Consider the following 20,403-nt stretch of genomic DNA (forward strand, 5'->3'; position numbering starts at 1 on the left):
AATTTTATTTCTGACTTATGAGTCATCTTTGCTACTTCATATAATACCTTTTCAGTACTTTGCAAGGAATCCAACTCTGCCATTCATAGCTCAGCCTCTGGAGCTTTCTGGAGCCCCCATTCAAGCCTCCAAGACCCTATCATTCATTCATTTGGTGTGCCTAGTATCGTGGGTGCCCAACTCAAGAAGTATCCTGCCCCACCTGTACCACAGCTTTAATGGCTTGTGGGGGCCTGTGAGGGCTTGTGGCAGCCTATGGGGACCTGTGGGTACCTGTGGGGAGCTTGTGGGGGCCTTCGGGGGCCTGTGGGAGCTTATGGGGGCCTGTGGGAGCCTGTGGATGCCTGTGGGGGCCTGTGGAGGCCTATGGTGTCTGAATCTAGAGAACTGTTTCCATCAGTGGCTGTTTTGAGAGGGGAACCAGTTTGGTGATAATCTCAGTCCAAACTCTCCTTCAAAATAGTCTGGCATTTTTACTAACCCGAATCCATGACAGTTCCTCAAAGCACTCTTCCAATTGTCTTCATGTGAAGTCTGAGCTTCCCCCTTGGTTTCATGACAGGCACTTTTTCTACACCCTCTTGAACTTCAGCTTTAGACTCACTCATACCCCTTTCCACCATATTGAACAAGTTCTCAGACTTTTCTGTTCCACTCGCTGGTCTGTCTTATTTGAAACTTGACCAAGAGCAGAGAGTGGTAACCGTTCAACAACTCGAATGCTGCAGTATCTTGAAATAATTTTTATAACATGAATTATTATGCTTCTTTATAATTCAGTCTCAGTTTCTGAGAACATGCAGAATGCACCCATATTGTCTAATAAAACAGAACACAAATGGCCTCTAAGCCAGTTCCTGGTAGAACCCCTCTTCCCCTAGCCCTCATATGCCCCATGCCTACAAACCGTGTGAGTCTGTCTTCTACTCTGTCTGCACTGTGGCGTTATGAACTAGCATTTCAATGGCGGCTGAGCTCTTTTTTACTGTAATTGAGGATTTCTCTAATCTAGAGCTCCAAATGCTTCTACATTAATCCCTAAGCCAGCACCCAAGCCCTATAGCACACGTATCCCGTCCTCAGCACCAATGTTCTGTGCTTATTTCTTTCCCAAAAGAAGATAACTGACTGAAACCATGTGGAGGGGGATGGCTATAGGAGCAATGTGTGTAAGGGAGCAAGGAGGGCAATATCAGAGCAATATATAGAAGATGGTAGGTAGGGAGGGCTTATTTTGTCTCATTGTTTGCAGAGATACATTCTACCATGCCGGGAATGGTATGAAGGAAGGAGCATGAGGCAGGTCACATTGTCTCTGTCCTTAGGAAGCATGATCTAGAGATGGCTTGTGTGTCTATACCATTGCCCCATTCTTACTAACCCGTGAATGTGTTCCATTTGCGATTTTCTTCATATAGCAACTGTTACAAATAGGGACTGCAAATATCTTCCTTTTCTGGCTATCTTTTCCAGTCATTTTTATGATGGTTAGTTTTTGTACTTCATATTATACAATGCAGAGTTATGGCAACTTATTTTTACATTGCTGCCTTTTGGAAACATTATTATTTGATGTGTATGCCCCCAATTCATCTGGGATTGAGCTTGTATATCTTGTGGGACTGGAGTCATTGTTTATGTTTTCCCAGTTAGACATCTAGTTGACAATCCCATCTTCTTACCAGCTCTGACAAGTCCATCCTGTTGCCAGTGCAAAGCATTGATTGACTTTATTTTAACTCTAGGATTTATAATGGGGAGGGTGTTGAGATTTTTTTCCTGATGTTATGCTGGCACCTTGTCTTAACTGCAATCAATCAAATCCATTTTAACGACTGTAATATTCCAATCCTACATCATAGTGAGAGTACACGATCTCCAGGTTTCTTTCCCAAGATCTCCCTGGATAGTCTTAGCTTGCACCACTAAACTACAGTCCATTTTTGGAATGAATGGGGACTTTGAAAACCTGTCGGTTGATTACAAAGTACAGCAGGGATGATTGTCTCTCTGTTGAAAACTCTTGAGTTGTTCTTGAAGTTTCCGACAGAGTCCGTGGAAAGGTCTGTCTACTGATCAAACACAGCTCACCCTGCAAAATGCACCATACTAATTGGTACCCTGAAGGCAGACTGAATGTTCTTTCCTACTGTCTGGTAACCTGGTGCAACATGATGGGTGTCTAACAGTGACTACGTTCCTGCTGACATTTTCTGTTAAATTTCTTTTTTCTTTTCTCCAATTTATAATCAAGTCTTCACTTTTTCTGATTTACCATGAATTAGAATTGCTAGATAAACCAGAAAAGGTGTTTCCTTTAAAGCCCTTTCAAATCCCCACAGTTTTAATATCCACTTGTTACAGTATTATTGTTAGATTTAAATTTAGTGGAAAATGGGCTTCTTATTAGTTCTTTGGTTTTAAACTCATAAATCCCTTTCATTAAATCTTTTTTTTTTAAGATTGAGCAAACTCCTACAATCATTTGATAATATTACCAAGAAAGATTTGAGCTCACTGAGACCTACTATGGTGATTTGTAAGTCTACAATGTAGTTGGAAATAATTCACTGTTTGCAGTACAACAAAGAGAGCTGGGATAATACTTGTATTCAAATACTTACACAACATGGAGTAATCAGAGCAACCCAGGTTCCTTGGAAACTTCCACCACATTCCTAGTGTGGAAACATTTAAGGATGCACAACATGTTGTTGGGAAATAGTCCAATTGAGATGGAAGCAAAGGCTGCAAAGAATCTAGAAATCATCCCCATGGCTGTCTCCAAACCAATTAGTTGCTGAAATTAATTAAAAAGGAGTATTTTATACCCTTCTACATTGGGACCCAGATCAGAGGACCAGAGAGAGCAGTTGGCCTTGCCACACACTGGTGGCCACCCTTTTCCACTGATTCATCTGACTTTTAGGTTTTTCAGTCAGATGGATTTTTTTCAAGGTAAATGGGCAGAGGAAAAACTGCAATCATATGAGGACTAAGGAAATTTTCACTGAAGGCATGTCAAGGTGAAGCTGTGATGTAGGGGGAGACGTGGAGGGAGGATCTCAACAGGCGATCCAAGATGAGGAAGAAATGACCAGAGCAGCAGGGAGAGATATTAGGTCAGGAATGGAAAGAAAGGGACTTCTGGATGTCTAATGAGAAAGGGGATCAGAGGACTGCACTTGCAGCTGTTACTAATCTTCCAGGGAAGATCTTTCTAGAAGCTGGGTCCTCAAAGAAAGCCTGACTGCAGTTCATTGAAGTCAGGATTGGTGCATGGAACTAGGTCAGGAATATGAACATATCAAGAGAGTCCCTCTGAATAAGCATGGGTTGAAACTGGACTCTCTGAACATGGCGGACAATGAAGGCTGATGAGAAGCCAAGGGCAATGGCACTAGGTTTTGATCCTAATACATGAACTGGCTTTGTGGGAGCTTAGCCTGTTTGGATGCTCACCTTCCTGGGCCTGGATGGAAGTGGGAGGACCTTGGTCTTCCTGTAGGGCAGGGAATTTGGACTGCTCTTCAGTATCGAGAGGGAGGGGGAATGGACTGGGGGGAGGAGAAGAGGAGTGGGGATGGGGGAGGGGAGTGGGGGGAGGGGGCAATGTGTGGGAGGAGGGGGAGGGAAATGGGAAACGGGGAGCAGTTGGAAATTTTAATTAAAAAAGAATTAAAAAAAAAACCAAAAAAAAAAGAAATATATATTTTTCTAACAAAAAAAAAAAAGAGAGTCCCTGAGGTAGAAGCAGCAACACGTACAATCCCACACAAACACTCCTGGGAAACAGAGGCAAAGGGCAAACAGTCCTTCAGTGCCTCTCCTGCTCTTACCCCTCTTCCTAGTCTTGTTTAGGGGGAAGTGCATGACACCAAACATTTTCTCATCATCAAATCCCTCTTGAATGACATTGTCATCTCTGTCTTCCCTGAGAGGGATATTGAAAGCAGGATTTATGAAACATAGGATGGTGTCTGATCTACCTGGGAAGGTATGGGTGTTCTCTGCACCGCTACATTTCCAAAGATGTTCTTTAGTAACTCTACCACTCGGATAAGGTATGTTCCTTCCTCCATGCAGGATGTTCACCTATATAAGGAATATACTATTGGTGGGGAATATCCTGGTGTTCTTTCCTGTGCCTTGCCACTATTTTCATCTTAAACAAGCTTGGTTCATGCCCTCTATTTTCAAGCATATAAATTCTACAGTCTTGCATCCTTCTCTTTAAAACACTTTTGTTAACACAGAACAGGCTCATGTCCATTCTGGCAAGGTTAACCATGGCGCTTCCTAACCCTGCTACCACATACCAAAGTCATTTAGCTGTTTGGAACCTGAGTGCATTACAGTAACATTAAGAATGTTGATTTTATCTGTAACTCAAAGTCTTTGTCCATCTAATCCCTAATGGACAAAGGGATTTCAGCATTCTCTGCAGATCATTGGTAGAAAATGTGTTCCCCTGTCCAAAATTGAAGCTGAATATCTGGTGTGAGTTCCCAAATGTGGTTCTATAATTCTCTTCCATTTCATCTTCTGTTATTCTTATGCTATCCTTGACCTATGATAAAAATTAGTCTTTAATATTCATGTAGAAAGCACCATAATATATCATTCTAGTTTTGATGAAAATGACAGGGATATTCTTACAACTATAGGTTGATGATTAATAACAAGCTAACACACCATTTTTTTTCCTACCTACACAGGTCAGAACTGTGGTGGCCTGGTCCAGGGACCCAATGGCACCATTGAGAGCCCCGGCTTTCCTCATGGTTATCCTAACTATGCCAACTGCACCTGGATCATTATCACTGGGGAACGCAACAGGATACAGCTGTCCTTCCACACCTTCGCCCTAGAGGAGGATTTCGACATCTTATCGGTGTACGATGGGCAGCCCCAACAAGGGAACTTGAAAGTGAGGTAAAGTGCTAAGTTTTTCTATCATAGAGACTGCCATAACTGTTTACTGCAGTCTGAAAGATATTTATAATTATATTTATGCTTATATACCAAAAATATAATCTACTATAAGGAAACATCGAAGACTATGTCTATGTCACATGATGAGCATATATTCCTAGCGGGTAAACTTGTTATTGAATACAATTTTCAAATTGCTCGTGATCTGCTCAGCAATATTGTCAAGGTAATTTAGAATGAAAAGAGAAATCAAAAAATGAAATGCAAGGCTAAACTGAGACAGCAAGAAAGCAGCCTCTCCACTGGGAGAGGCAGGGTCATTGAGGACTCTCAGCAGTACTGAATTCTGGGAAATCTTGGTTGAGACAATCCTCATTTCTATTTATTACATTGTTTATTTTTCATGTGTGATCTCTACCACAAGGAAACATATTTACTGGTATGATTTTTATATTACATTTTCCATTAGTCAAAAAATAGCATACAATCAATTTTCAATTGGTAAAGGAAAGATGATACCCCTATGGAAAACAGTCAGATTGTTCCTAACTTTGTTTAGGAAATATCTATTGCATACTTTTTATTGCTGTGCTGTGATCAAACCAGGATCTCTTATATACTAGGTAAGGACTCTGCTTCCAAGCTATGCTTCCAGCCCCCGCCAACAGAGTAATATATATATACTTAAGAATAACAAATCCTTTACCCTCCTGGTTTCATGTTCTCCAGTAATTGGACTGTGTTCACTACCTGGGCTTTTATAGCATGACAGACAGTAAGCAGAAAGATTGAGGCTGCTGATGTAAATGAGATAGTATTGATATCACAGCCAGCAGAGACACCTATCCACTTTAGACAACTTATCCATATCTTTGTGGAATCCAAGCAGCTCTCATTGGAATTTTTCTGTGTAGCCAGTAGAGAGATTTATATTTTACATTTAACATGTTTAACACAATTACTTTTGAATATACTTTGTATGCTGTTTTCAGGCATGGTTTGTCTTCTACTTTTTATGAGCAATTGGAGATATCAGTTCTCTGCCTTTAAAAACATTTTTTAAAATTTTGTCATAGACAGTACAGTGGCTGTCCCCATTTTTTAATGGGTTAGATGAACTTTCTTTCTCTTCCTTAGAATGCATGGTCCTGTCACTGGAAGTGTAGGCACAGTATCTGTGTGCACAGTCCTAATTCACTGGATGTGAAATGTCCTGATGTCCACTCTTCACTCTTCAATATTAGCTGTTCGCTTGTCTATAAGCTGCATGTGTTGCACCTGTTAGCGTGTTGGAAGAGCAGAGTTAGAGCTTGATATCAGGGTCACTTAGGAGAAGAGGAATTGGGGGCTGACGGTTATTCAAAGATCAGCACACAGGACTGTGAGAAAATTATTTCCTACTGTTTCCATGACAATGCTTATTCAATATTACTCAGATATATTTCTATTTTCCTTCTTTTACTATCTTTCTATATTTCCTTTACATATATGAAATCTGTTCCATGTGTTAATTTTATTGATACATGTTTCACAGTTTTCAACAATTTGTTATCCTCTTAGGTTCTTGTAGTGATATTGATATCGTTTTATGTTAATAAAGTCTAGAATAGTTTTCTTGCTCTACTCACTGTTGTAACAGGATTGATAAGGGGAATACTGATATTGAAATAATTAGGCTTCTTGCATTTTACAGTGGGACTCCATGAAGTGGTGGTACACAATTAGATGTCTAAGCTCAGGACCTGAGTAATTATCGATGAGGTCCCATGCACTATTGCCATAGTCCTTCCCCTCAGGGGTATTTTCAGTGGGGCTAGGGGTGAGGGAGAAAAGGAGACTATGCCCTACAGTGACTCAGCATCTTAATGTTGCCTGGAATCGGAGCTGCCCAGGGGTCACACTTGCACCTGAGCATGTTCTGAAGGCTACATGCTGTTTCTGTCTTAAGACTTCATAGCTTATTTCTTCCTTCCAGTCCACACCTAGAGGCCTCTGTATAGACCCTTTGAAGATTCCTCTAGGTATCAAAACATAAACTGGCCAAATACATTAAAGGCCATCGTCCTCTGGAGCTGCTCATTGTTATCCACATGCCTGTTACCCATTAGGAATAGGACCATGAGCATCTCAGAGAAAACAAAGGAGAGAGGGCTTCTCTTTCATTATTCAGTCACAGTTGACGGGCAAGATGGTTAAAAAGAGTACCAAATTATTATTAGTTGAGGGGGGGGATTCCTGGAACCAATACTACTCTTTCTCCTTTGTACCATGTGTTTATGTCTCAAAGACAATTAGCCACTAGCACTTAAAGCTGTACAAAGACCATTTGCATTTGCTCCAAATATGCTCTGACTAAAACCTAACAGTTGTTTTCTTAAGCATTTAGAACTCTTTGTTCTAAAGAACAAAGGAAGCTTCTTTTCTTTGTTTATAACATGGATATTTTTCTGGATAAACTTTAGGTATATATTTTTTCTCCAATGCAGAAAATGCAGGGTTTTCAGCTTGGAGTTATCAGTTTCCCTGTAATTGGAATAAAACTCAGGAATACATATTTTACTACATCTAAAAAGTATCACAAAATATCTTTAAAGTGTTAGGGCCATCAGGATGCCTCTGTGAGTAAAGATGCTTGCCTCTAAACCTGGTGGCCTAAGTTCAGTCTCTGGAACCCTCATGGTAGAAGGCAAGAACAGATTCCCACAAACTGACCTCTGACCTCCACAGGTTTGTGGGCTTAGCACAGTTTTCTCCCTTTCCAAGTGCAACACAAATCCCTCAGTCCAGCCAGATGACCTTGGAAGGCATTCTCCTGCGCTGAGTGGTGTCAATCTCTAAATGGCTTGGAAATCCTTGTAGGGTGATTCTGATCTACAGTGTTTGGTTAGAGGAACTCATTCGGGTCTCTGTTGAGGTAAAGCAAAGTGAAGTGAGTGGCCTTCTTTTTTGTGGGCCCAGGGATACTGTTGCCCATGGGAACTGGCACCTAGAATGGGCTCTCTGACTTTGAAGAAGTATTGATTTGTCCCAAATCTGAAAACAATTGAAGTTTGTTGTTGATTTTCAAACATTATTTCATAGTAATATTGTTAGCATTCAGGCATGCTGCTGGCCTGACATTATGGACCTATGTCACCAACCAGAGCCACTCCCTGTGCATGTGCTTGCTAGTATTTCTGACATTACACTACCCTGCACTGCCAGGGTCCTCAGATATAACCAATAATAACATCCCTTGTGCACAAGTGTTGTCAGCATTCAGGCAGATACCTGGCCAGCCCAGGGTCCTAGACTGCCACATCACTATGTACTCTGTGTCCGTGAATTGTTACTGAGTAGTCTTTGTGTGCATGCGCTAAGCCCTCTTTAAATGCTAGCTCTTCTAGCTAGCTAGTTCCTCTTTCTTGACACTCTTCCAAAGAAGCAGGCAGGCCTTTGTGCCTTTCCACTTGTCCCTTTCCCCATTCCCATCCCCTAATAAAGCCTTTCATGTGAGTTTTGTCACATAGAGTCTCTCTCACACAACTGTTTTTAAATTATAACATTGGTGCTGTGTTTCTCCTTGCCAGTTTTAAGCTATAACAAATATCAGGAGTTGGACAGACATCCAACGGAACCTTTAAAGAACAACTGGACTACAAAGTAGGAGAGAATAAAGTAGTCACTGCTTTATGAAACCAAGTGAAACAGTCACAGTATTTAAACTCCTTTGCCCTCTCTACCTCATGGAAGATTAACCCTGATTTTTCTGCAATGATTATAATAATGAGAGAGGAAAATGAGTGTTGGAACATTAGGATAGAAAATCTTGAATTCACGTTGTTAAAATATCACAGTTTTTCTAATTATTCAAACCTGGGACGGCATGCCCGAGTATATTAATCACTGAGAATCCTGCTAGTTCTGGCTATACAGATGATAGCGTGAGAGGATGGAGGTTCAAGGGCCTGGAAAGGGTTCAACTACACAATGAGGACATTATATTAGTGATACAGCTTGGCAGAACTTCTGTCTTCATGCCCCATTGTCATTACGAGGTCTTGAGGGAGCAATTGGTAAACCAACAGTCAGATAAAAATCAGAGTATCACACTATTTTTAGCTGGACTGGTGACTGATGCCTTGATTAACGCTTGGGTAGCCATGATTTGAGCTGTTGTGGATGCTGCTGGAAGATGCTGGCCTCAGTCTAACCCCAGATGTAGACCCTGACACCTGTCACTCTTGACCAGCTGCAAGGTCATGAACTGAAGGGGATGATCTGCATGTCAGGAGATTACAGGGTGAAGCAGCCCAGAATGACAGGCCTGGGAACCCCTGGAGGTAACAGCTGCAGAGCTCCTGATAGCCAAGCTGTCTCTCAACTTCAAGTCCCCTCCAGCCTGCAGCTCACAGTCACCTAATCATTGCTGGGAGCTAGGGACGAAACTCAGTTGGCAGAGTGTTCCCTAGTGGTATATGATTCTTCTGTGCAGTCCCCAGAATCACATAAATCTGGGAATGATGGCATATTCAACTGCTTGGGATAGGACAAAGACAACTATGCCAGAGATGTATGAAATTCTGGCTTAGACATATATATAATATTTTTGCCATCTTTCTACCCAGTAATTGTAAGATATAGCAAGTTGAATTTTAACTAAATATATGTACATATATTTATGTATTCAATTTTTTTCTTGAAGTAATATCTGATTATGCAGCCCAGGTGCATCCATCCTTCTCTTCCCATGCTTTCCTTCTCTGCTCCTTTCCTTTTCCCCTCTTTATTTCCTTTTCTACACATGCCCCACAAGGTATGTGGTAAAGTCTAACACAGTTCTGATCATCGTAGTTTGGTGGAGGAGTTTACTGGAATCTGGCAGGAGAAATCAGCAGCACTGATAAATTACCTACAGTGTGTAGGACCATCCTCCCAGGGCACAGTATTATCTGCCATAAATTGTCAAAAATATTGAGAGAAAGCTGTGAATGACAGGGCTGTCACTGCTTTCTCTGTGTCTGTCAGTCTGGAAGCTGAGTGGCTGGCCTGGGGAAGTCTGCCTCTCTTTCTTCCTTGTTCTCTCTTTTCTTCTGCTCTGCCTACTAATTCTCTCTGCCCACAACCACTGCCCATCCCTCTACTGCCTAGCTATTGATCATTCAGCGTTTTATTAGACCAATCAGGTGGCTTAAGACAGCAAGGTGGAATAACAACACATCTTTACAAAATGAAACAAATGCAGCATAAACAGAAGTAACACATCTTTGCCTAGTTAAAGTAATATTTCACAACAGACTGTCCACAGCTTCAGGCATAGTGAAAGTTCTTCAAGAAGTGCTTTTAAATTCTCTTTCAAAAGGCAGTAAAATTATCATATTTTTTAGTCCTTGGTTTCTGGGAAAAAGGAAGAGAAAGTGTCAAAAAGTCAGAATGGCATTAATTGACTTTTATTCTTCAAGTTAGGGGATCTGTAAAAATAGTTTGTTAAAATAGCTTACTGGGAAACTATCCATATTAATAAGCTATAAGAGCTATAAATGGATATCCTGGATTTTGAAGGAGTTTTATGTGGATGACCATATTTCTAGTTGAATTATTTTTTTTGTTTTCTAAGATTCATCTTTTGCCTCCCCTCATTTTGAACATTGATTGACAAAGTCAATTTCTACCTTTTCCCATGTACCTGAGGCTGAGAATACTGTGAGCATGGGAATTTTCAATTTTCATTGAATAATTAAAAAACAGTTGTAAAGAAATAAATGGTAGATACAAAGATTATTATTTGTCCACTCTTAAGTCATACATTTTTAAATTTAAAATATGAAACAATTCTGTTTTTCCCATAAAAACACACCTGCCCTTCCCTTTATACGGAGATATGCTACACTCTGTATTTGAATATACTAAAGTAGAAAGGGAAGAAGATGCCTAGCTCAGTTTCCCTTTAGCTATGTCTCTCCTGGCTTAATTCTGAGCATCCGAAAGAATAACATGCTCTCAGAAACGTGCCCTTGGCTAGGGGAATAGAGTTCAGCCAATGAGACCTTCAGGATTTCTGCATTGGTCTGAAGAGTGCACCTGGGTGAGACAAAGGGCCTCCCTTGAGTGAATTTCCTCAGTTCTAACCTTGCCTGCCTTCTCTCCTCTGCCATGTCTAGGTGCTTGACTTCCTTGGCTCTGTGCCCTTAGTTTGTTCCTGTTGACCTTTCTTTACCATTGCATTGGTGCAAAGATTTTCATATATTTTATTAATAACTTTTTTCACTCCAAATCTCCAACTCCAAAGACTAGAAAACATAGGTGCACAGGCATGTTTGAATAACATGTAACTCCATCTATTATGTAGCCAACATCTGTAATTCTTTTACAAGTCAGTGTGATACATGTATGTATTATATACATATAATATATATATATACACAAGCATTTATAATACATGTATATGCAATTATATGACTTCCTCTAGTACATGTTTAGTATAAAAGGGTGAGTTAGAGGGTAAAATGAAAAGAAAAACAGATGAATAGTAAGAAGAAGATGGAGTTATAGACATCAGTGACTTCATAAAATCTTTTAATGCAACCTCCTAAAGGTTGAGGCTTCCCGAATTTTAACTTCAACCCATGGACTCTCCTCTGAACACAACAACACTTCCCACAGGTTCCTGATGGAAGTGTTAACAATTCTGAAAACGCATGAAATGACTTCTTGATTTCTTTACACAGGTAATAATTTTGAAAATTTAGTTGGCAAATTAATCTTTGAGTTGTAATCTTCACATTTTAACATTATAATTAGTAGAACATTATAATTAGTAAAAAATTGAAAAGTATGTCTTGCAATTTTTTAATACAACCATGAAGCATTAGCATCATTAGCCTGATACTTCTCTTACTAACAGAATCTCCTTATGTACCCTTATAGCCCACCTGTTTTTTTTATTTTCTTTCAAGGCAATGGATGCATTTCTGATCTTATAGATTGAATAGTATTGTTTAGAATTATTATAAATCAATTCATATGTCAGATGTAGTAGTACATCCTTGTAATCCATCATTATGGAGGCCCAGGCAGGAAAAGTAGAGTTTGGAACCAATTTGAGCTATATGGTAACATTCTATCAAAGATAGGAATGGAGAGAAGATGGAATGAACGGAGGAAGAGCAGATGGAAAGAAAGAAGTGAGGAAGAGAGGAAGGGAGGAAAAGGAGGAGGGGAAAGGAGGAAAGAAAGGGGGAGGAGCTAAGAGGAGAGGAAAGAAGAGAAGAGGAAGAGGAGAGATAAAAAGAAAAGATAAAGCAAAAATGAATGTATGGCCAGCTATGCAAATAAAAGCTGAAATGATACATTCATGCCTTTATTTCCTCCACTGGCAATCTTTACTTTGCTTTGTCTTTGCTTTTTTTTTATCCTCATAGGGCTAGGTCACATTTATTTTTTATGCTTAATGAACACCTGATTTAATTTTTTCTACTTGGTTTCATCCACCACAAATGGCATTCCTATTGTCATTTGTATTCAGTTCTTATACTGGCTGCTTCTTATTAATGCATATTAATTGTTCAGCACATTGGGTTTCATTATAACCTTTGCAATATGCATGTAATGTGTTATCATTTCACACAAACCTACACTGTTTAAGTCATCCTTGGCGACGATTTATATCTAATCATGGGATATATAGGACAGAAAGATCATGTTGGTCCTTGAAGCAGTAACTAGCCTGTTTCCCAAAGGCTTGTACCATTCTTCATCCCACTTGTAATGAGGAAGCCAGGATACTTAGTCATTGAATGTATGCTATGCCCAGTCTCCGGAATTTTAGATAGTTCAGAGTGGAGTGTTCTTTTCCTGTGGTTTTAATTTACACAGCCATGATGGGTAACAGTGTTAAATCTTTCTGTACACTATTGGCCAGGTATCATTTGCAGCAAAGTGTTTTTATCTTCTCTTCAATTTTGGGTTTCTGAATAATTTCCAAATATTCAGAATACCAGTTATTTGACTGAATTATTTTAATAATATCAAAGTCCAATTTCCCGGTTGTTTTCATATGTGGTTCATAATTTCAAGCGCTCTATAATTTAAGTATTTATGCTAACTGTGTGTCCTGTGACCTTTGTAAATTCAATTAATTCTAGAAAGCAGTTCTTTGCAAGGTAGCTGGGATTGATTTTGAACATAGTCCTGGATTCACACAGAGGCGTTCTTTTTCCCTTCTATGTATTGCCTCCTTGGTGCTTTTGCCATGACACTGCCCGGTCATATTGCCATGTGCTCTGCTACACAGAGAAGGTAAAGTTGAGCATCTCCCCTTGCTACCATCACCATGGGGAAGAGTGAAGATCATACCTTCAGCTGGTCCTTTCCCCAGCCAGATAAGGCAGCCATGGTTCCCTGTCCATCTCTCAGTGTCCCCATGGTAATGCTCTCCACAGAGGGCTCAGTGCTGACACAAACCACCCAGGAGTTGTTCTTCCTGCTCCTGTGTCCTGCAGATCAGGCTGAACACCAGTCACAGTGGCAGGAGCACATCAGAAAGATTCTCAGACTCTAGCTGGCAGCTCCCTGAGTGGCAGCTTTGACATGCAGAGTCCCATGGGACTTTCTGCTCTCTGGTTAGCATTAAATGATCTATCCATAACAGAACCTGACTCAGCAAGGCTGAAGCTCTGGTTTGACTTCCCTGGACTCTTGTTGAAAATTTCCTGACTGTATCTGCTCACTTTGTCTATGATTCCCTGGCCATGAGACCTCTTCCCACCCTTCTTGCTGTTGATCATCTCCTCATTAATTATTTTATAGTTACTTCCTACTGATGAATCTCTCCTCTTTTCTGTACTGGAATTTCACTGAGAGCAAATGATTGATGCTGTCAAAAGCTCTTTATGTATCATTTTAAATATATATGTTTTCTTCCTTTTTCCTAATATTAAGTTTATTCTATAGATTGTGTTTATTTGGTCATAGGGCTCACTTTTTATGGTGTAGTTGGATGTCATGTGTTGTAGTTTATGAAGAATTCGTGTGTCTACCATTGGTAAAATTCAACAGACAACGGCCTCTGTCTGGAGTTGCATTTTGGGAACTATGGGAAAGTAAATTTAGTGTAATTGGTTGATTTAGGGCTTTTATGACTTTCAATTTTTTTGTGTCAGTTTTGGAAAATAATATTTTTCAGGACACCCATCCACTTAGCATCCATTTGCAAGGATGTTACTACAGCGTCATTTTGACATTATTTTAGGTCTTCTTGGAGGCCTATGGAGTCTGTGTTGGTACTTGGGGAGTTTTAGGAAAAATACTGAGACCATCTTTTTTTGTACCAATGCTGATACTCATCTCTTTTTGAAGCTTCAGACTGACATTTCCTGCATTTTTTTTTCTAGGCAATAGTTTCTAAGTTTTCTTTATTGTTCAGTAACAGACATTGGCTTTGCTATTTTCCCAATTGTACATTTTATGTTTCATTCACTTCTTTTCTTAGCTCCATATTTTCTATTTGTGGTTTTTTTTTCTTTCTCTTGCTTTTGAAGTGGGGTGTGTGACTATTCTTTTAGCTTTTTCTTCCTTCATTCAGTTTAGACAGTTAACTCTGTGTGTTTATGTTCAAATTCTACTGAGTCTGCACACAAGCAATTGTGTAATAATGTGTAGCAATAAATGATATTGACTTCACTTTCTTAGGAGGCTGTTTAATTCAAAACAATTATGTTCCTTCAATTAATTATTGTGTATCAAATGATGGGAATGTTTTCATTATTATGACAGGGATTACCAAGAGCCTCTTAGTGAGTCAAAATAGGAGGGATACTAAAATATAAAATATCAGGAAAGTCGTAGTTCCAGACCCTTCATGTAAGTATCATGGTATGTCTATGTCTGTGCTCTGGAAGGTGGGACAGATTGCATCCAGGCAGCAGTGAGGAAGGCAGCTGCACGTAAGAGCTGTGAGTCACACCTCTGACTGTCACTTCCATGAGGAAGAGGCTGTCCCTCTGGGTCCTATGCCACCTTTCCTCCTCTCCAGTAGTCACTCTGTGTAGTAGCCACTTTCTGCTGCTGTGGAAGAACACCATGAGCAGCAGTGACTTATGGAAGAAAAATTATTCTGGCTTATCCTTCCAATGGTGAAATTGGCTTGGCAGCAGGTTAAGGAGGCACGCTGATCACATCTCTCCAGACACAGGAAATGGAGTGAGAGAAGGAAGTGGGGTGGCTATAAATTCTCCAAGCCTATCCGGGGGGATGTACCTCCTTTTGCAAGGTTCTCTCTCACGAAGGTCACATAACCTTCCCGAATAGTGCCACCAGCTGGGGACCAGGTGTTCAAACACATGACCCTGCGAGGGACTTTTCCCATGCACCCCATCCCACCTTGTGAGCCAAGGCCTGGATTAATGGTCTCATGGCCATAAAGTGTTCACTCAGAAGTGCGCATAGGTTCTGAGGATAAGCATCCATAAACCCTGATGTATTCACTGAATTGAATTTATTTTGCACATGTTTATAGCCTTGTCCTTATGACAATGTTTTCAACGAGCATTAAAATATAAAATTGTTTTTAAGATGAGTAACGTAGGTATACAGTTGTTCTCTCACTCTATATCTTCAGTTAATGTGTGGGGAAATTTTGTTTTATTTCATATGAACTAAATCCAGAATGAAAGAACAGAATGATTCAAATAAGGATTTTCTCATTTAGTATTTGTCTCTTGTCCCAATTGGGAAAGAATGGCTGAGCAGAGGGGTGAATAGGCAAATCCCTTCTGAAACAGGATTTTATTATTTTAATTTCAACATGGTATTAGTGCAGTCAGTAAAGTCTCTGCTACAAAAATATGGATTTGTTATTGTGTCTCCTTTTGTGAGGAATTTATTCTAGCCTGCCACGTCTATTCCCCACCATGTCTTTTGTGTATAATAAGCCATGCATTAAGGTAAGGTAAGATACGTGATCCTGCAATATTTCCTCTGTGCCGTGAAGTTGGAAATGTATTTGGGAACACTTAGGATGTATTAAGAGTGTAGAAAGAGAGTGATACTATTTACCTTCAGCTTTGAAACAAAGCCACATTGCCTGTCTAGTAGTTGAGCTACAATAATGCTTGTCTGAAATCTAGCCGAGAATTTTAACTCCTTCCCAGGTATTGCTTCTGGCTTTGAAACTCTTGAAACATCCAAAGCCTTTCAGCCAGGGAGAAGAGAGGACGATGCTGAGTGTGAGAATGATCTGGCAGGAAGGACATACATGGACAATTGCAGAAATGTAGAAATGTGCAATCCCGAGCTGAAGCAAAGCCAAGGTTCCGCTGAGGAAATGCAAGGGGCCTTCCTGACCCCACTTCTGCTTCTCTGCTAATGCTCAAGGGAAATATACCCACATTGTAGAATAACACACTCAGTATCGAGAGAGAGAGAGAGAGAGAGAGAGAGAGAGAGAGAGAGAATAAAGAAAAAAACTGATTATCCAGAATAAAAAATGTTGATCCAAATGAAACGGCTAAGTAGCACTAAGTATTGCTAGGTCACAGCCTGGTCTGAACTTACAGGGGCTTCAGGAAGATACTCCAAAGCTCCTTAAAAATTTAATTAGAGCCACATTACCTATGATTTCCACAATTAAAAACTAATGAATAAATATTTTTGAAAGATGGAAGTAATCTTGAAGGAACTTATCAGGCAAAAATAAAGGTAGTTTTAACATTTCTTTAGAAAGCATGTATTACTAATATAGAAGGTTAAAACAAATTGCCATTTAAAAGTCAATCGAAAATAATAACCAGAAAATGAACAAACTCAGACGTTGTAAATGAATTTGTCCTTATTGCTTTTCATCCTCAATGTAATAGAAGATAGACAGGAATTCTTGCTGACGCTATGGAAACATGTCCACGGCTGCCCTTCAATGTTTGATAAGTGACAGATGAACCTAGCTGGTCATGAAATGAGCCTCTTTCTGTCAGTGTACTCTGGAGTTCTGAGATGTCCTTTATACATTCAGTAGAGTTAGATGCTTTATTCTCTGTCTTTATGTTTCCCTTTAATAAACCAAAGCCCTGGTCAGTTTTCAAAAGTCATATCCTATTGGAATGCAAGAAAGAATGTTTTTTTCCTTAGTGTCCTTCGAAATGATGAGTACGAGAGATGACTCGTCTCCAGCCAAAAGTATTTTTTGCCCATGAGGTGACAGTGTCCTGGAAGTGCAGCTGTTCTGTGATTTGCCAGTTCTGCCACCACACTTGACAGGCAGAGTTCTTCAGAAGCAAATGTTAGCAAAACCTCCAGAATGTCACCAAATGCCACTGGTTCCCGGGTTGGCGAGTGCAAAGCCCGACAGTCAGAGATAAGGATACTTTGGTTGCATAAGGGGAGAAGAAAATGGGAGGCCATGACTGCTGTGGACAAGCAATCCCATGGATTTTATAAAGAGAGGCTAGGAGGCTTGTAGATAATCATAAAGAAAGTAGGCTTGCGGTGGGCACATTGCTGACAAAACCGGGGTTAAAGAGAAGGTTCTGGATGGGAAGAGGCCATACTTCAGGAAACAATTACTCCAGGTCATTAAAACATGTCCAAAGGATTAATGTGAGAGAAAGTAACATTTTGAAGCATGTCTGGCCTCTGTTATGAATCTAAACAAAAACTCACCTAAACATGTTCTGGTTGCATGGTAAAGATGACCTCAGGAAGAAAGAATGGCCTCTGAGCATGCTCAAAGTGACCTAAAGATGACAGAAGGGAGCCTCTGAGCATGCTCAGTCTGCACTAAAGAGTTTCACATATAGAAGAGCAGAAGCTGTTGAGCTGGGTTGGTATAGGGTTTTCACTTAAGAGGAGCACTCGTGTGAGTGAAGGATGACAAGGTATCACTCTTCATGCCGTGAGTCTCGTGTGTGGAGCCTGAAGCTGTAAATGAAAAGAAAGTATGATTAGATTATTTGATTTGTAGTTTATTATAATTAGCAGAAACAAGATGGGTGACTTCTGGGAAGGCTTGTAGGATTTAGGCTGAAGGATGAGAACGTTCAAGACTGTTCAGCTGAGATTCTTTTCTCACAATATGTGGTACAAATTAGTGAACCAATGGGATGATTCTTCAGCTAGGTATATGTTACTCTGTGTGTTTTTGTGTGTATCTGTGTACACCGCATGTGTGTGGTTCCCTGAAGATCAGAAGAGACACTAGACCCTCCATCACTGAAGTCACAGATAGTTGTCAACCACTATGCACACACTGGGAACTGAAACCCAGTCCTCTGCAAGAACATAAGTGTTCTTTACTGCTGACCATCTCCTCAGCCCGAATGGACGATTTCTTAAAATCCAATGATTTAAAAATGTTTGTGTCTCGATTATCAATCTTCATTTTTATGTACAAATATGAATGGGTTATGGTTTACCCACTACAGTTACTGTGGAGAGAAACCTATCTGAGAAGGAGACCTGTTAGAAGGCTGTGGCCATTTTAAGTTGACAGGAACAAAATGAAAGCAGGTCTGGTATCACTGTGAAGATGCTTATACTGAAATGGATTTTCTTCTATCATTATATTCTTGGCCACTCAGTGTGGTGTTATGGAATTAATGAAGGACTGTGACAGATAGAAGCTGCTCACTGACACTGCTTTTAAGAAGGACTTTGCATGCAGTACTTGATTTGATTTAATTTCCCGAGCTTGTAGAGTGAAGAGTGACTTTGAGGTGGCCCTCAGGCAGTGGATGATGACTGCGTGTGTGATTTTTAATTTCAAATTGAAAATCATCAAACAAGTTATGGGGAACTCCTGTGTCATAAAATTTGACTGCTTGTTTCACAATCTGTTGTTCAAGTGCTTGTCTGTATCCAAGATACAAAGAGAACCCAGCTACTTACTGAGTGTTAGGTGCTTGAGAACCACCCACCTCTTCTGGGTGAAATGTCACGTGAATCCATACCGAAGGATGTGTCTTCGGTGTGTTATGTTCTCTGGTTTATAAACAGTGTGGTGTGTATATGTGTCTCTCTGTGTATGTGTATATATATATATATATATATATGTGTGTGTGTGTGTGTGTGTGTATTAATGTATGTCTTTGTCTGTGTATGTGCATGCACGCATATTTATGTGTATCTGTATAAGTGCCTGAATGTATATATGCATTAGCATGCATGAGTCTGTTTGTGTATATGTATGCACATGTAGTGTATGTGTGGGTGTCTGTATATGTGCATGTATATGTGTGTGTATGTGAGTATGTTTGCCTGTGTGAGTCTGTGTGTATATGTAAATGCATGAGATGTGTGTGCATGCATATGTAATTCTATGTGTGTGCAAGTGTGGTGTATGCATATATGTCTGTGTGAATGTTTATCTGTTTGTGAGTACTTAGGTGCCTGTTTGGGTGGTTTTGAGTCTATGTGCATGTATGTGTGTGCATTTTTGTGTGTTCGTGTGCACACATTTATTTACTGTTGTTTCCCTCTTTGTAATGGGAATTTGGCAGTGATAATAGACTTGAAATAGGTAATTGCCTTTTCCTTTTATCGTGCCCCATTTATTTCATGTCATGGAGTTATGGAGTCACTAATAGATTATATGGGTTTGTGGATCGGATACAAACAGGAAATCTTTCTTATCTGAAAATAAGTGTGAAATCATTAAAGTCCACCAGCCACAATTTGCAGGTTAAATTGCTTTGTGCTCTAAGTATGACTGTGTTTCAGATAAATCATAGAAAATTAGTAATACATTTTGTAGTTTGCAGTTTCCTTATAAGACTAAAAGGCTAAATTTTGACTTATTTTTCATATTATTTATGTATTTTAAATTGTAAGCATATGTCTTAAACTATTGGGTTTGATGAGAAACTTGTAGGTGAGAAGCTCTCCAGTCCAACCGAGTGTTTTGAGGACAGGATTGCCTGAAGAACTGTCAAGAGTATGCGTGACTGTGTATCCATACCCATAGCCAGCTCAACTTCTCCTAGTGGTCACAGTACTTCTGTGTATTCTTTCTCTGGGCTTTAGTGGCTTTCCGTGTTCCATCCTTTCGCAGTTCTCAGGCTATAACACTACCATTGTTGAAATTGGGTTATTGAGTGAGGCTCAAAGAGAAAGCTGTTGCTGCTGGCTTGCTGATGCACTAGGCAATCTGACTTGAATCCAGTCCCCTATCTGTAGACTTCTCTTTCCCCAATGTTGCCTGCTAAGGGTCAGAACATTGCCCCAGAGAGGATTTTCTGCAGGTCTGGGTCATGCTGACATTCTGTTTAGTGGTGTACATCCCTTGTGATGCCACAACTAGTCTTTGCCCCATATGCTAATAGCGCAGCATCCTTCCTGACCTTGGGTAGCATTTTGTTTCCCTAATTAGCCTCTCTCAATGGCATATATTCCCTTTACAAAACCATCACTCTCATGTGTGTTGCTCTTAATGTCCCTCTGTTAGTGCTCATCCCAGTTTACCAGAAAACCCTTGGACTCTATACTCTATTGATTATTAAT

The 20,403-nt window shown here is 40.0% G+C and overlaps 1 protein-coding gene across 2 annotated transcripts in view; it reads left to right on the forward strand.

Annotated features, from left to right (window-relative positions):
• Csmd1 (CUB and Sushi multiple domains 1) overlaps window positions 1-20,403 on the forward strand; it is a 1,398,492-nt gene that overhangs the window by 265,991 nt on the left and 1,112,098 nt on the right. For both annotated transcript variants that reach the window (XM_057752269.1, XM_057752268.1), the window contains exon 2: window positions 4,719-4,935. In XM_057752269.1, the coding sequence (XP_057608252.1) occupies window positions 4,719-4,935 (217 nt within the window). The remainder of the gene's footprint in view (window positions 1-4,718; window positions 4,936-20,403) is intronic.

Source organism: Chionomys nivalis, chromosome 20 (assembly GCF_950005125.1).
Source record: "Chionomys nivalis chromosome 20, mChiNiv1.1, whole genome shotgun sequence".
Taxonomy (NCBI): domain Eukaryota; kingdom Metazoa; phylum Chordata; class Mammalia; order Rodentia; family Cricetidae; genus Chionomys; species Chionomys nivalis.